The sequence below is a fragment of the Lampetra planeri genome, unplaced genomic scaffold (assembly GCF_965212315.1).
Source record: "Lampetra planeri unplaced genomic scaffold, kcLamPlan1.2.h2 scaffold_1452, whole genome shotgun sequence".
Lineage (NCBI taxonomy): Eukaryota > Metazoa > Chordata > Hyperoartia > Petromyzontiformes > Petromyzontidae > Lampetra > Lampetra planeri.
Window position 1 is genome coordinate 823 of NW_027614175.1, and position 18,475 is coordinate 19,297.

The 18,475-nt window shown below is 41.6% G+C and overlaps 1 protein-coding gene across 1 annotated transcript; it reads right to left on the bottom strand.

Annotated features, from left to right (window-relative positions):
* Window positions 1–1,838: 1,838 nt before the first annotated feature.
* On the bottom strand, window positions 1,839–14,520 carry LOC144739373 (serine/threonine-protein kinase 32A-like; the record flags this gene model as incomplete). The annotated part of the gene is made up of 4 exons (XM_078622332.1): window positions 14,469–14,520; window positions 10,349–10,404; window positions 8,843–8,994; window positions 1,839–2,049 (listed from the first exon to the last, which is right to left on the bottom strand). Coding segments are annotated over exons 1-4 (471 nt in total), but the record flags the coding sequence as incomplete, so codon positions are not given.
* Between the last annotated feature and the right edge of the window lie 3,955 nt (window positions 14,521–18,475).

Genomic DNA, 18,475 nt, shown 5'->3' on the forward strand with positions numbered 1-18,475 from the left:
GTACCAGTGTCCTACTGTCATCCCTGCTGCTATTATTGAACGCAGAATGCTGACGATGCTTTCATCAGCTTTTGTTAAACCACATTGAATGTACAGTGTTTATGGAAACTTGTATTTAATCATAGTTGGGTTTGTCTTCGAAAGCTGAACACATTCTCATATTAAGTTTTAATTCCAAACTAAGCTGTAATTACATTGCATGATTGAAATAACAAAATAATTTCTCTCATAATGATCATACTGTCTTTATCATGTCATTGCAATGAAAAGACTCCACCAGGAGTACACACACAAACATTCTGCAGGCTTTACGTTTCAGTACCAAAGTCTGTGTGTCCACATGTGACAGAGAGAAATCACAGTCAATTTGCATAGAGATGAACTGAGGGTTACGTTCAGCCTCTTTTCCTTTTTCAAACTAATGAATGCAGATTGAAAAGATTCTCTCTGGAGAAAATGTCTCCAACACCTGTGATCAACAAGAAAGTCAGTCCGCACTCAAGCTCAATTTTATATTTATATCCCTCAAAAGACCAAATGAATAAAACACAACAATCCTTCCATCCTTTTCCTTGTTCTCTTTCCTGTGGAGTTTTGAAATTGTGGACAAGCGGCAAGTCGTCTCTTTGGCAGTAAAAGGCGTAATTTGTTATCTGGGGGTGTTGATAAATTAGTGTTCTGTATTGCGCTGATGTTTTCCATTAGTCATTTTCTAAGAAGGCCACTCGCATCTATTTGTTCAGGGTGGATGAGTGAGCATGAGCAGTGAATGGAATGAGGCCATCACACTGCCTCAGATATGGACAGCACTACACCCCATCAACGTCACTGCACATGAAACTGTCAGTGAGACGTCTACTTATGTAGGAGTCAATCAAAGATGAAAAGTTCTTAGCTCATGTGGGATTAGTTCATGGGATAGACAAGATGTGGTTGCCTAGGAAACAATATGTCAGGTAGGGGTGATTGGCTATATTAAATGATCATTACAGCAGAATTTGATAAGACTAATGAGCATAGTGCACCCACTGACATGTCAGCCTACAACAACAAGATGGAGTAGCTTTATGTCTTTTGGACATCAAATTATAGAAATATGAAATATCTAGCAAGGGAACCCTGCAATTTAAATAATAATGGCCGACAGTGCAAAGGAGTGGAAAAGCATTCAGATGCTTCCACACAGAGGGGGGAACTGAATGTTTGATGTGTTACGATGTGCATCACAGCACTGCTGCTGGCAGATCTAAAGCCAACTCACCCACATTAGACAATTTCAGGGTGATGCGTTAATAAACACCAACAAATATTTTTTGGGATAGAATGTTGATCATCCATACTATAGATTTCATCAGTCAGTCAATCTAAGGTGTAGAGTGCATTGAGTATGTTTCACAAGAATTTAGGCTTCACTGAAGCATTAAAAACACATTTTTCTCCTTCTGTGCATTTTGGCAGCAGCATTGCTTTAATACATACTCTTCGAGTCACTTCAGCTATTTAAAATAACAATGTTGGACTACAGCCATGTGTTTTTGGCTTTCTATTCTAACTCTGTGCTTGCAGAAGCTGTCTGTCTAAAAAGCACTTAACCTGCATTTTACAAATTAAATAAGGCATCAACACAGCAAAACAGGAAGTACTTGTGCATGTCATGATTGCTATACTGTATATGGCAGCTCAGGGCAAACGACTGCATCACTCGTGACCTCTATGTCAAGATGTGGTTAGTGTGTGTGTACTACAATTCATCTCTTTAGCAATACCCCAAATACCCCAAAACCCAAAGACTATTAATCTTAATGTTATATCTTAATGATGCTATGTGCAATACATACAGCAACAACAAAAAGGTAAAGAAGGACATCATCTGACCTGTGGATGATACGTTTGGTGCGCAGGTACCCCAGGGCCAAGGCCAGTTCACAGATGTAGAGCTTGACAGTGCTCTCAGAGAAGTGGACATTCTGCTGGAGGTGATAGCGTAGGTCTCCTCCTAAAAGCAAGTCCACCACCATGAACATATCCTCCTCATCTTGGAAGGAATACCTGCAGTGGGAAGATGGAGAGGGTAAATACTGACATGCACCGAAAGGCTTTGAGACTGTTTTTAACAGTAAACACATTGAAACTGAAAATGATGATCACGAGAAGTGACACTGTGTGACAATGAAATATTCCTTGTTAGAAAAGTCCTTAGTAGTCGAATAAGTCAATACATCATCTGTATATTACAGAACACATTCGTAGACATGCTTCCTCCCACGTTTGCTGTTTCAAACTAGTCTCGAAACATTCCATCCATCAAGCATTGGTAAGCACAAGGAGACTCTATCAGCATCAGGGGTTCCTTCTGGGGCCACATTTGTCTTTAAGACAAACTAATTAGTCCCCATGAACCTGACTGATGCACAACATTTGAAACAAAAAACACTGAAAACCGAACATGCAAGTTTTGACAACTACCACGTTTCACATCTAATGTGCTCTTGTTCATGAAGTCATTGTGTCTTTATTGACTCACGCAGTTTTTTTCTGCAGGGGATCCCTTTTTGGAATTTTTTGCAGACAGTGGTGAACTCTCGTCCTGTAAATTACTAGACGTCCTGCACTGGATGGACGGGATTGATTGAGCTGACTCCAAAACTGTCTACGACGGCTCAGTTAATGCTGAGACCACTTAACATCTGATTGCCAGTGTGGAAAGACGATCTTTGAAAGGCTCGTCCTCAAGACGCACACACATTTTCAAAACTGTCGATGTATTATCAGGAAACACTACTGAGCAGCAACTGAAAACCAACTGAGTCACACACAAGTGAGTGTTGGAAAATGATATGACAGCATTACGAGGAGTCCTTATCAAACTGGAATCATACTTAATTCCAAGTATGTTGTCAAGTATCTGTTGTTTTTAAGGAATTCTTTCATTTCACTTTTCATATTGCTTTCTTCTTCTCCTTCACTGCCGCTTTCTTCCCACTTCAGTGCAAACAGATGAAACCCAGTGGAGTGTCGTTACGGTAAACAATCCAAGAGGCTGCTGTCACAAGCATTCGGGGGACACAGTTTGGATTGCTAACAGCTATTTCTCTTGGCAGAGAGAGACTGACATCACCCCCATTTAAAATCATATATTTGTACTGTATACAGCTGTGGTATTAATACAATGATACACCATCTTAACCTGTGTTTAATTTTCCCCTTTGATTTAAATTTTAAATGACGCTTCTAATACTATACATCATTTGCAATTGTGTTTGATATATATTTTTTTATCTTTTTCTGTTAATTTTCTGAAGATTGAAGGCTAATTTGTGGTGATACAGTAACCTATCCAACAAATGGTTCTTGTTGCCTTGACCTGCATAATTTTCACTGAAGTTACTGAAGGTTTAGAACAGTTTTTAATGGCTATTTACAAGCATGGCATCATTAACACAGTGCGACAACTTTGGTGGGTTGGTGTTACAGCAGGAAGAGCAGGTCCATCAAAGCAGTCGATGGTGTCCTATGTGAAACCAGTCAAATCAAGTAGAAAACCAGCTTTCATGGTTGAATGAAGGTTCCGTGTTTTCCAGACCCAAAGGAGTTTCTGTCAAAAGTAGTAAAACACTGAAAGGCCTTCATTGTCAATTGAAGTTATTTTGCTGTCTCAGCAAATAAGCCTGACTGACGAGCTGCAATCTTTCAAGTACAGACGGTTATACACACGGTGAAACACCGGCAGTGTGAGTGAGTGTGTGTGTGTGTGTGTGTTTCCACAGACACGTCCGTCCATCCGACTGCTTAATGAGCCAACTCTTTGCCTTAAGACTTACTGAGGTCCAAACTGTGAAAACCTCAACTTTCTTAACTTTCTTAATTTCCTAAGGTTCATTATGTGAACTCTATTGTGATCTATTGTATCTTCATTGTCATGTTGCCCCATTCACACATACTGATGGCCAATGCTGTCATGCAAGGAAGGGCCAACCTGCTCACCATTAGCAATTACGGTAAGGTTCAACGTCGTGTTCAAGGTCAAATGAACATCAGGATTGGCTGAGCTGGTGCTAATTAAGCTCTGTACTTTTCGCTTTGTCAGCAAGAACTGCTATGTGTGACTGTGTTGTCTGCTGATACTTGCCGTGATACACGTCTCAGTTTCCTGCGGTCTGCTTCCACCTCTGTCAAAACGAATTAGATATGGCACTTATTCAGGTGGGAACCTGTATGCCCTAGATTGTCAGCACTATCACTATATAGTTCATATATGTGTATGAACAATATAAGGAAGCATAAGCAGAAGCTTATTATATTGGAGATAAACCAAAAGAAAATTATTTGCAATGGCTGGTAAACTCACTTTGGTGGAGAAGAACACTTGCGTCCCAGTAAAGCAGCTGCATCTGCATAGGAGTTTTTAATATTGTACATATTGAGGCACACTTTGCACAGTTCAAACATGATTTGTGCTTCACGGCATTTCAGCACAGTGTGCAATCTGCTTGAGACAGGCAGTGACAGAAAAGAAAGAGCAGCTTCTCAAAATGCATTAGCAGCTGTTGCCTGTGTTCATCATCATTTTGACTCACGTGCAGAACAGAATTTGGACAGTAGAACTGCACCTCTACATGCAGACTGTTCATCTGCCTTCCTGGCACTTCATCTTGCTTCATCTGGCTTGTACCCCTGTTGTCCTTTCTGCCAGTCTCTCTTGTCCTCTAGCTGTCCTTCACTTTCAGTCTCATTCTCAGTTCTGGTACACATGCATTTAAACGTGACCACCTCTTTGTGGTGCCCAGGCAGGCAGTCCAATGGGAGAGCATCCGGCATGAAGCTTTTAGAGGCAGAGGCACCCGAGGCCACTTCAGTAATGGAAGTCTCCAAAACCCACAGGGGCTTGCAAGCAGATGATAACATGTCCTCACAAAGGACTTCTTTTCGCCCCCTCAAATGTAACAGATACAACATGTAAGGCTCCAGATGTATCGTACAAACTGCACTTTCATACAGAAGAAAAATGTTTCCTGGTTTGAGTGCTGCTTTTACAAAGCATTCTTGGCGACACACAATGGAAGGTGGATTTTCGTCAATTATCTACTATTTATCAAATCCACGTAAGTGAATCTCAGTAGTATCATGGCAAATCAATACCTGATAGTTCAGTAGAAATCCACAGTACCCTGACACACAAACACACACTGACCGACACCTCTGGCTGAAACAGACATGGCCAACTCAGTCTGATGTGTTGGATCAATGCTGACAGCCCTCTGACCGTCCTCACACCTCATCTCCTGACACCCCCCCCCTTTGACCGACAGCCTCCATCCAACTGATGCCGGCCTGAGCACAGAAGAAACAGCTGCATACACACATCCTTTACAACACCACTAATGACACACACACACACAGCAATGCTCAGGATAAGATACACATGCTGTTTCTTGCACCATTAGGTATTCACATCCTTTATTCACACATATATATGTGTACAACAGATGTTAACGTTGATCTAGAGCAGTAGGGACTCAACCAGCTTGTCCAAATGAAATATATTTCCAATCATAGCCACACAAAGTGTTTAATGAGTACACAACACTTCCTGTTCAAGTCTAAAATGTTTTTTTTTTTTTTTTAATGTCTCCAATACTTCTCTGGATTCTGATTCTGCTGTCAGGCTTCAGCATTCAAAAAATAGTAAAGTCATGAGATTGATATTTTGCAGATTCACTAAAGATGAACCTCTTACTATCGCTTACTTCTAATACTGGACTGCTTTCCTCATCTTATTCCAATGACTTAAAATGTGCCATGCACCGACGTGGGCTATCACTCAGATGAGTGGTTCTGTCATTCAAGGATACTCAAGGAATAAGTGAAGGAACATTCTTTTCAGTTCTTTGGAGAACGTCCTTACCTTTGGGGGATATCTTTCACCATTATATGGTTTTCTCAAGAAGAGATGAACATGAATGGAAACTAATAATGTGTAGCACTTAAAAGCAGTTGTAACATTATGTAACATTGTGTTAAGTGAGCAACAGAGAGATTCCTTGCAGCGAGCGAAGCTTTTTCCTTTACGGTATTTGTTCATGTACACTTTCAAGTCCTTTTGGCAGTTACGCAATTGCCTTTTGAAAAAGTGAGGCTACATCACCATTAACAAAGAGTTTGGATATAGAAGATGTTAAAGGATAAAGTTTGACTTTGTTAAAAAGCAGGGTTAGTTCTAACATAAAAAAAATAGACTTAGGGAAAACATATTGACGATCTCTCTAAGGTTTCATTTTCTTCAGAATATACGTATTTAAGTAAGTTCACAAAATATACTGTTAATGGTGACCAAAGGGTCTGATTGTGGTCAATTTCTATGCTTGGTCAAATAATTTCTATGAAAGCTCCAAAGGACTATATATTAATTTTATTTGGAAAGAGTACCACAGAAAAAGAAAGATCAGAGCAAACAACCAGTTGAAATTGATGTTTCCTTCATCACCAAAAAAGGCAATACATTTCAGCAGCTTCAGTCCATCTTTCTCCATGCAGAGTTGGTACGTCCCCACAGTTGTCTCAAAGCAGTGTCGTGCCAATAAGGGCGCCACTTTCAGTGGAAGTAAATGCAACGCAGGCACAACAAGCTGGTGCTGGCACATCAGTAAACAGATCGGAGTGACAATTTGATCAGATTCAAGACAGAAATTTCCCCATATCTTAACTTCAGTGATGCTTAACTGCACCCAGCTTAAGTTCAGCAGTGAATAGAGAGAAGAGAGAGGGATGCAGGTGGTGGAGAAGTGGTGCAAGACATGTTAGAAAAGATTAGAAGGAGGTGACTAAAAAGGAGGACATGACAAGAAGTTGGGCCAGAGGACAAGGAGAAACGAAGACTGTTTGTCTGTTTCAGAGCAGTTCATTTATGCCTCTAGGTCTTTCTGACTTTGACCTTGGGCAGCAAAGGACAATCATATCTGGTGCCAGCACAACACAAGAGACTGAAAGAGAGAGTGGGCGAGTGGGTGCGGCGCTGACCGAAGCACATCTCTGGAGGAAATTGCTCCCACCCAGGAGAGCCACTGTGCTGCCAAAAGCATTAACTTCCAATATTTTTGCACAGCATAACATTTTGGCAAACAAGGACTGCTGATGTTCAGTCCTCTCTGTTACCTTCTCTGTCACCATGAAACCAAAACACCTTGACACATACTTTACTATGATGCACAATTGATCACCATACTGCAAAAATAAGGGAAAAAAGTCCATTTAATTTTATTTACCTCATTTACATGTGCATACCTATATTTTATTCATAATTTAATTTAATACTTATTTTTAAACATTGAGTGTGTGTGTGTGTGTGTGTGTGGTGTGTGTGTGTGTGTGTGTGTGTGTGTGTGTGTGTGTGTGTGTGTGAATAACATGTTTAACAAAAGGCCATGGCAGCTAGCAGCTCCATTCATATCTAACAATATCATATTAAACTTACTGGGCATTTCATTACATCTCATACAAGAATTGCAAGAATGTGCTGCGGCAGTATCAAACCCTGAGTTTTCTTCTCCCTGCTCTCTTATCCTGGAGTCTTTTCGTCCCCTCTCATTTCGTTTAGAGTACTTGTTTTTCTCTTAAATTAGTAAAGAAGAAGACTATTGATTCTGCAGAGAATAAAAGTTTTCAAAAAGATATAGAAGGAGAGTGAAAAAACAATTCTGTTCCAGGAGAGGTGTGACAATTATCATAAATTCACCATTTCACTGGAAATGTATGAATCCAACACAGAATAATTCCCAACCGTGTCTGTCTGAAGTCTGAAGGAAATTAGTAATTTAATAAAAACCATGGCATTGACAGTACTTATCGTGAGTCTGACACGTCATCCCTCAAACCAGGAATGCTTCCTCTCAAACATGGCAGTGCGGGTGTGCTCATCAAGAATTAATGACGCCTTTCAGACAGAAACTTAACAAGCCATACTTATCAAGAATCTCAGAGTACAACTCCTATTGCTCAGAGGGCTCTGGCTTTCAAATTATGATGAATGAGCTGCTTAAAAGCACCTGATGAGTCACCGCAGATTGAATAAGCTTGTACAGTGTAGAAATGCAACGTGACCAGTGTGATATTTCCAGGAGAGGAGAATCCTTCCCAGAAATATGGAGCTTGGATCAGTGCACAAACTACATTTTCCTTTTAGCAGATTCAGAAGGTGAAATGAATCGAGACTCTCAGTGTTGTGCGGTGGTCCACAGCTTTCTGAAGGTTTCTAGACTGGGTCAGTCTCTGTCTGTGTGCCTGTGCAATGAACGGCAGGGAACAGTCACCGTAAAAACTGAACCTGAACAGTGTCAGTGATTTTCTCATCTCATTGCATTTACTTGACAAATTTCTGTGTGTTTTCTTTCTGTTTTTCATGGTGATATTTTTCTATTTTTCATAGTAATTATTTTCTGTTTTTGTGGTATTGTTTTCTGGTTTTTTGTGGACGTTTATTTCTGGTTTTTGTGTGTGTGTGTGGTGGGGGGGGGGGCTCTGCAAAGTCCCTAAGGTGCCTGCGTGAAGTCGATAACAACGATAACGATAACACCATCTATGACTTAAAGACAGGAGTATCTTCCAGTGTCCTCAGGCCCAAAACAAAGTAAACCTGGATAAAACTAAACAAGCGGGTCATGTCTGCTTCCATTATATTGAGCTCTGAAGAAAGGAATAATGTTGCTCTTAAGTTAAATACTCGGTAATGGAGAAAAACCCCGAAAAACAGGAAAAAAAATACTCAATAAAGCAGGTTATACTACCGTACTATAGTAATTATTTACCATTTAATGTAATGTACAATGATTAAGGCATGTTGGCTCACCAGAAGTTGACCAGGAAAGGATGTTCCAGGTTCTGCATGATCTGGAGCTCTTTCAGAACATTCCTCACCTCGTTCCGTTCCACACACTTCAGCTTGTTCATGTATTTCATGGCGTACATCTTCTTTGTGTCTTTCTTCTGAACAATGCAAACCTGAGAAGATCACAAAAGAGGGACACTCCTTCAGAGTTGTTGTCGACACTTCCAAGATGTTTTGCTTGTGTATCCATCGTTATGATGACTCTTCCATTAGTTCTGCAGGTTGAATGCCTAATGATGATGGATATGTTTGGAGGAAGTTGACAGAGGGGTTGTAGCTTGAAGAAGCCATTCGTTTTCGTGGCACATCCATAGAAAAACTTATGGATAAAACATTGGCTTTGCCACAGGTCTGTAATCTCTAAATGTTGAGTATTTCACCAACTGTGGGGAGCTTGTGCCAAGAAATGTTCTTATCAATAGATTTCTCATAATGTACAACGGCGACACATGCCAAAGTATTCAGGTGGGACTCCCATTTTTTACAGTTTTCTGTTATTTATTTATTCTAATCTGTCTACTATGAAAAATGATACGGATCGATTATTTTACTTTAACTTATGCTACATAAAATGACTATAAATGGTTATTCAATCGTTAGTTAAAAAAATTCAAAGACATCGTTAATAAACGTATTCATCTCTCTCTCTCTTTTCCAAACACTAAAATTTGTGAGAGTATGTCAGTAGTTAGTCAGTAGTAGTGCTTAACACTTAATAAGACTCAAATGCAATTAACACCCAACAATCGGTCATTTTGTGTACATATCACCTTCAAGTGATTAGTGGGGTCTGAACATAGTATTTTCATCACGCATCAGCGTAAATATACCGTATCTATATGAAGCTGCGGCTGTTTGAGCTGTTAGCGACATTAAGCCCGTGATTACTGCTATCTAAGAGAGTGATCTGTGAACCAGCTGGCACAGTTAATCAGCCAAACCCAGATCACATCTCTGCTCCCGTTGAGCAGCTTGCCATCCACTGTGATTAGACTGCTTATCTGTTGTTGGACAGAATGTTGACGCTGTGTACGTCTGTGCTGTGTGTGTGTACACAAGTGTGTGAGTGTGCACGCGCTCCACTATATGTGTTCGCATGTACTGTAATCGCTCATGTGGATTAGTTCGTGCTATAGGGCTTAAAAAACAAGCTGGAACAGGACTGCTATCACCTCCGATTAGTTTCTGTGGAGCTGTTAGTCAGCTGAGCAAAATAAGCAGGAAGATATTATTTGATAAATCCATTCCTGTTTCTTTAAATTCCCGAATATCGAACCTGCAAATGACTAACCCTAATATATTCAGTGTTATAGCATGTTTGTCATATAGTTTTAGTATCGTGTTGCCCTTCTTGTGACGGATACAGACATTCCCCAGCAATTCCCGTGCTGTGATTCAGAATGGTCATGTTTATGTGTTATAGGTTTTACTTCAGTGTAAGTGCAATTAGTCTAAAACTAGACTTACCTTCCCAAAGCTTCCTTTTCCTATTGCTCTCAGGATCTGAAAGTTGTCAAAATTAACTGCAGAAAGGAAAGAAGAGCAGAGATATTATTATTATTATTATTTAAATTTAACCCCCCTGTTCCACGGCAAGCTCTTCTCACCTAAGCCTGTTTATTACACTGATGCTCTTCCTCGTCCTTCACAACAAATGCTACCTTCGTAAAACAGAAAAAGTGACAAAAGTGACTCCCATTGAACACACATTTCACAGGTAAGTGTGATTTTATTTTTCTCCATCACAAACAAAACCTGAATTGAACTCACTTGCTCATCCATTTACCAGCAACCTATGTCACCATTTGAACCAGATGGCGGTGTTTGTTTTTTTGCTGCCATGACAACCTGGAGAGATTTTCCCTCAAGATGGAACATCTGCTGCCCACTTATACTCATCTGACCATTCAGAAGATATATATGCAACCTTTGTTCATACAAAAAATGTGTATGATGGACACATGAGGGAAGAGTGCACACAGACACACACACACCCCACACACACACACTCACAGTCGATCTATTCAGTGTGACAGTTAATGTTATGCTCTGTTAGTCACATATCGCTTGCACTTCCTCCTCTCTCGCTCGGCCTGTGTTGAAGTGTTTACACAACTTAATGTCCTTTGATAGAGACCATATGAATCCTGCTTTCTGCTGCTCAAAACACACACACACACACACACACACACACACACACCACACACACACACACACACACACATATATACAGCTTGTCAGAAGCAAGATGCCGATAAACAGGGTCATTTTTCCTGCCAAGCTACATTGAAATTCTTCTCTGATGAGTTTTTCAGATTGACAGCTTCAGGCCAGAACAGATGAGATGGTCCTCTGTGATCACAGACAGGAAGCGAGGCAGGTCTACCTCTTTGTGGAGGTATGGATGGTCATATTCTAGCAGCCGATCTCTGAAAGGTTTAATGTGCTGTATTAAATGATGGACACATGGGAAATAGAGTGTGTGATGATGGAAATCTACATGATGGGAATTGACACATATGACAGCATTTTCATGGCTTGAACTAAGTGTGGAAATGATCCAGCTGAGGAACTGGTGCAGGTCAATCTGCATTTGACTGACACATGCTGATCAGTTTGGAATTAAGTTATCATGCTTGTTCAGATTCAGGTCTCACATGTACGTGAGTATGACACCAGTGGTTCAGGATAAAACACCACATGACTGAAACCATGTCCATATGGATACAGAACCAGAAGTATTTTAAAACGTTTTTTTTAATGATCCATATAAACTTCAAACTGTCCAAACTGTGAAGTGTCTTGAAGTGATTACCTTCTCATCCTAATGCGTAACTTTGTGTTACGCAGCAGTGAAGCCTTTCTTTTTCTTGTGGAGTTCTTTCCCACCTAGATACTCTGAGTTCACGTTTCAGTCATTGGCCTGTACAGTCATTAGCCAGGTGGAGCTGCTTGTTGAACTGCATGGTGAAGGATATCTGGGCTACAGTGTGAAGTGGATGACAGGGAGTTGTCCTAGGTTCTTCATTTAGACATATTTCAGACATATATTTGTTAATAAGAAAAATTATAATGTCATATCAGATGTTAACATGCTACAACTGAGAGCTGGAGGCCACTTTATGCCGTTGAAGCTGAAGTGTTAGTGTCTTTCTTTTTAAATGTTTTTCTTGAGTGTAAAACTTAATGTCAGTTCTTCAACTAATGTCTCACACAGGCTCTGTCTGTGTCTTTCTTTCCTCCTGTCATTTTGTATCTCATGCTGAAACATGTGACTCACTTGAAGAAGCCTCTAATCAGCACTCACACTGTTGCTCTGACAACTGACACCGACCGACCCCATGGGTCCACCAGCCTGATCAGCAGTAAACGGGGTCTGTCCATTTACTCCATTAACTCCATTTTCTAGTTACACACAGTGGGAAAGTGATGTGGCACGATGGGGACGGGCATACCCACTGTCAGAGGAGATAAATACGTCTTCATCCACACACCTCGGTTTCGGTGAGAACAGTGTGCACTTAGTCACACGGAAAAATGTATGAATTGATTTTTCTGTCAACTCACTGCTCAACGTTTCATACAAAATGATGTTAATACATCTGCATCCATGACGTCAGTCCACATGATCTGTGCTAGTGGTGACCCTTCCCAATCCTGAGGTGGACAGTGAAGACACAATCTGATTTATTCATGCTCAACAGCTTGATTCAAACCCAACCTGCAGTAAAATACATGGAAATGAAAACATTAAAAACAGCAACATATCAGGAGATGCAACAGTTTCTATGCCAGCATTGTATTTTCATTTGTTTTTTCTTCAGTGTATTTGTCAGTATTTTTCCTAGGATGGCAACAACCATGTCAGGCAACAGGCAAATATACGACACTTCTTCTGTTTTATATTTCATCTCTTGACAAATTCCCTCTATTTTCTCCGTCTGTTACTTCAATGAGCTCTCTTCACCTTTCATCCTTTTCCATGCCTCGCTGTCTCAATCATACTCTGAGGGTTCTGTGTATCTTGGCATTGAGGGAATACAATCGCCACACTGCAATTTTGTGCAATAGTAAGTCAAGAGAATCCCGTCTGGTTACTCCAACCTCAGAAGGAGAGCCCTGCCCGTCTCTGACGCGCATTTCATCACCTATGGGATTAGTTTGTTTCCCCCGTGAGCGTGACTCCTAATTCAAAGTGATGTGCCTGTGTTTATTACGCCCTCGGTGAAAGCACACCACACTGTTTTCTGGGAGAAGTCACAGAAGGTGCACCATTGCATTAATGTAGTTCAGGAAAGGCCTGTTATGAGTGACATTTCCGGAACAGCACACAGGGTTAACCTTGAATAATGATTTCCTCTTTGATAAAGGTTGCCTCAGGTAAAAAAAGAGAAAGCCACAGATTTCATTAGAGGGTGTCATGTAGTCTAGGGTCTGGGTACACAAAACAAAACAAAACAAAAAAATAGTTAGTATAACCAACCAAGTTGGTCTATTTACTGTATGCTAATAAACAAACATGAAATAAAATAATACATATTATCATTTATTTTCACAATATATTTTAACCTGAAGCAAGATATTGCATCTTTGGTTTGCTGCTGCAACTTTAGGCAGTGAAAGAAATATCACTGAGCAGTGAGGAAAGCCCTGGGAAAGCCACGTCCCTTTGGACTAATTCAGTGACTCATGTAAGACTGCTTTACTTGAAGTCCTTGGAGCGCTGCCAAAGTAGAATTAATTTCAGCGATCCTGATCAATAAATTCACGTTGTATAGCCCACTCCAGTCACAAAGAAAAAGGGAAATAAATTCACACTAAGACATTTGCCGGCGTGACTAATTAAAACGTTGCCCTTGGTGACATTTCATAGCCCGATCAAACTAAAGACAAAAAAAAGAGAGATGAGCTTTGTGTGTTCTGATGGGGTAAATTCAGTCACAATGTATGTACATGATGTCAAAGAGTCTACTTTTACCTCATTCTCATTTAAATACCCTTTTATATACTCGTTTATATTGGCTTGTATATATTGTGTATTACATGCTAACTTAGAGTTGTTACTTAGATGTTTAAACCCATAAATATTGCATGTTTACTACTACTACTACCACTATCTCTAATAATGCCGTATGTTACCCCACTGTGGGACAATAAAGGCTTATTTTTCATTTCTTCTCTAAAACTTAATTTGCTGAACAAATGATAAGTGAGAGTCAACCCACATAACCAATAATTTGGATAAAAGATATGTTGTACTTCGTTTTTCCATTTAATCACAGACCTTCCTTTGTGTGGAAAATTAGACTCAACATTGGCAATCTATTCTTTTGTCTTTGATATCTGTATCTCATATTAAAATAATATACAGTGTCGTGATCATATTCAAAGGCAAGGTCACTCTAGGACTGCACAAGAAGAGAGATTTCTCTGTTCCCCCTTGGAGAAAAGGTTTACTGAGCACTCAGTGCAAGTGAGCTCAGGCTTGTCAAGTTATAATAACATGAAAATTAAACTGCCTCCATGTTTACCTTTGCAGGAAGAAAGCCACAAAGAGACACAAAGTAAAGGCCAATGTAATACTCACTCTCATCTGTATCGTCAGTGACTGGAGACTTGCTGGACTGTCCGAGCCCCATGGCTGCTCCTGGTTCAGGTTCTCCTGTTCGGCTCCTTTAGCTCAGCTCAGCTGGAACAGCTCTCCCTCAGAGACGTGCTCATTGCCCGGTCAACAACAGCCCCTCACGCACACACGCACACACGCACACACACACACACACACACCCTCCTGATGCACACATACAACAGCGGCTGGCTCAGTGTCACTGTCTTGAACAGGTCTTCCTCTTAACCTGCCACTTTGACATCGACACACATCTTTGCACACACGGGCCCGACGACTACTGGGTTAGATCCCTGTCTGTGTTTGGATGAATGCAGGCATAAGGGCATCTCTTGGAAGCCCACAGGAGGGGTGGATGATGTGGCTGTGACCCTCTGTAGACTGAGAGTCGAACCTGTGAGGGGAGGCAGGAAAATATGACACCGCCAGAGAGAGAGAGAGAGAGAGAGAGAGAGAGAGAGAGAGAGCCATGATGCCTCTGACACACGTCAGAAAGATTTCATGCTCTGCATCTTTGATCAGCAGAAACTATATAAACATTTACTTGCAAATGACCTGCAGTTGCATCAATGGAACTCATATTAGCAGAAACGTGAGGAAAACAGTCAGTTTGATCAACTGGTGTGTTGATCTGATCTGAGCACGCTACGCTAGCAACAGGGACAAGATATGGAAACACATTTCATGTCACGCTGAAACCAACACTACACTGTGCATGTTTACTACCTTCTGGCATAACTGCGTCCCACCCCGAAAAAAAAAAAGAGAGACAACACGTTCTCCCGCTTCGCTCTGAACCTCCGAATATCCCACACACAGATGTTTCCAAATGGTGCTGTGTAACAGACATACACCGCTAAGGAAAGCTATTTGTCTACTTGTGCCTCTCTCTGTCTACGTGCCCTGTTGTTCTCTTTGTTTCACTTATGGTCGAGGCAGGAGACCATCCACGTGTAGCCTTGGATCTCCCCAAGGAGGTTTCTGAGCCTGTACAAAGGTACTTTCTCTATGCCTCTGTTGCCAAGAGCTGCTCACGTAAATGTTGTTTGCTGAGCGCCAAGAGAAAACTGTTGTGAATTGGTGCTGCACAAAATTGACTTGACTATTCCTAAACAGACGTCTGTCAATACATCTACCACATCTACCAGGACTTCACTCACAGCAGCTGAATCCCCTCCATGTACTCACATGGAGGGGATTCATGAGATATACTGCAACCAGCCAGCAGGGGGCAGCCAGCCGTCAATCTACACTAATACGCTACTTTGGACAAACTTTGTAATTCAATTGAAGGAGCTTTGACTAGTGTATGTATATGATAATCACGCAAATATATATAGGGAAAGATGGCAATCAATGATTCGCTGTGGCAACCCCTGAAGAGGGACAAAGCCGAAAGGAGGAGAAGAAGATAGAAGATGTAGACACACACACACACACACACACACAACCTCTCAAAAGTTTGGGGTCACATAGAAATGTCCTCCTTTTTGAAAGAAAAGCTTTTTTTTTCTTCCAATGATGACAACCTTAAATGAACCAGACTCATCTAGACATTTGGTAAATGACTATTCTAAGCTGTGAACATCGGATTTTAATGGAATATCTACCTACACCTACAGAGGTCGTTTCCACCAACCATCACTCCTGTGTGCTAATGCTACATTTTGGTAGCTAATCATGTTAAAAGGTGAATGGTGATTAGAAAATCTTTGTGAACACATGAAAACTGTTGATTAGAGAAGCTACAAAACTGGAATTGTCTGGATGACCCCAACCGTTTGAACGGTAGTGTATATATACAGTATATATATCATTCATAGTTTTTACTGACACAGAGCTCACATTATATTTACTGTGATGACGCTCAAACTATGGATTCCTCATTTGCTGACATTGTACACACACTCTGTACACTCAGCCTCCCCCCTTCAGGACGTCACTTTCTACGAGTGATCATTATTATTTTGGTCTTACAAAAAAAACGTCACACCAGGAATGGTCCGTTCAACTTTTGCCCTCACGAAAAACCTGAATCTGCTTTGAGTCATCGAAAGTTTTTAATACCACATGAAGCTCTTATGACATTCATGTGTCGGTTTGTCCTTTACGACGAACGTGTCCCTGATCTGCATCCGACTTGAGGTGCTGCTGCGGATCCTCTTCGGGGAAATCCTGACATCAATGTCGCCCCCAGAGCTGTTTGATAACGGCTTTGAATGAAATATTTCACAAACTAGTGCGGGGAGCCGCATTGCCGAGCCCTGCAGAGGACACTGCGCTCGGAGCCCCCTTCACTATCGCATCCTGGGGGGGAAACATGCGCTGAATAAAAAGTCTCAACCCCGGCTGCATCCACGCAGGGGCGGCTGTGGCACCTACCTCTGACCGTCTCCTGGAGCATGGGACAATGTCCCGCCCGCTGACGAAAAGAGGAGAGGGGAGCAACAGCTCAGAACATCACACCTGTCCGGTGTTCGGACGACGACGACGACGCGCTGGGACCGAGTACAAATCCCCTTTTCTGTCGGAGCACAGGACTCCACAGAACCAGTGCTCAGGACGAGCAAAGTACTGGGAATGTTGCACAGATGCGCGGCGAATCTCCTCATCGCCTCCTGTGGTGGGCACGCCACCTCCGTGCGTCTGGAGAGGCGCGTTCACACGATGCCAGGCTGCTGTGGTGCACGGTCAGATTGCTGAATATTGAATTAAATGAAATATGAATATTTAACCGTTTAAACTGGAATTATCCATTTTCGGAAGTATTACAGATAGGGAACCTTTCAGACCTGGGTTTTTTTCTGCTCTCCCCCGTGTCTGTGTGGGTTCTCTCCGGGTACTCCGGCTTCCACCCACCTCCAACAGCATACTGAGGTTAACTGGTGACTCTAAACTGCCCGTAGGTGTGAACGTGTGCCTGAATGGTTGTTTTTTGTTCATGTGGTCCCCGATGAGATGGCAACTGTCCAGGGTTGACAACTGGGATCAGCTCCAGTACAACCGCGACCTGAAACCGGAGCAAGCAGAGGATAAGGAAGAAATGACCACAGTTTAATATCTAAACTCACGGTAGTAAATAATAATGTGAATGAATTTGAGCCTCATGACCCCGCCGGGGTCTTCTTTTTGGTCTGATCATAATTGAGCACATTTTATAGATTAAAACCAAGCAGGACCCTTCCCTCTGCTTGATGCTCTAATGAGAGGTTAACATCAACTTCCCAGGCAGTACTGTGATCGCTCTGAGGTCAGAAGTCACGGTCATGTAAAGAACAATGGCTCTCAGTGCTGATATTGTGTAGCTAAGTTGCTGAGCTAAGCAGATGATGGACATGTTCAAGGCCCACAATGATGGACAGGATCCTTATGAATGAGCTGAGCCATCTGCCGGAAAAATGGATGCCCATACAGCCATTTAATGTGTCTCTGGGGGTGTTACAGTCTGTGCTGACCTTCATCTTCATCTCAGCTGAGCACCAGTGAAAATCCTGAATCTAAAGGCAACACTAGGTTGACTTTCTCACTGTGTGATTAACATATGTTTGAAAGTAGAAAAGAACCCCCCTTGATGTTATTGCTATTATCAACCATGTGACCGTCAGAATGCTTTGGATTGTTTATGTATTGTTTATTTCTTACCACCCAGTGTTTCATCATACACTTATACATCATCTGGTGCAGCTATTAACTAACAGTAAAACACATCGACCCATTTACCTGCTCACCTCTGGACTCTGTTAATGGACCCTGTCGAGGTTGTGGGGGAGAACAGCTGATTGGTGAGACTGCGAGGATGAGACATGTGCTCACAGCACCCACTGGACGATTGTATTGGTCACGCCAAGACACACTTAGTGTCGGCCATTCATCTTTGTACGGAGAGATATTACAGCCCTCACACTCCAAACGCAGTTAGAGGAGCCTCACGTACAAGCAGGTCATCTCCTACGGGCCATTTTGCTGCTTCA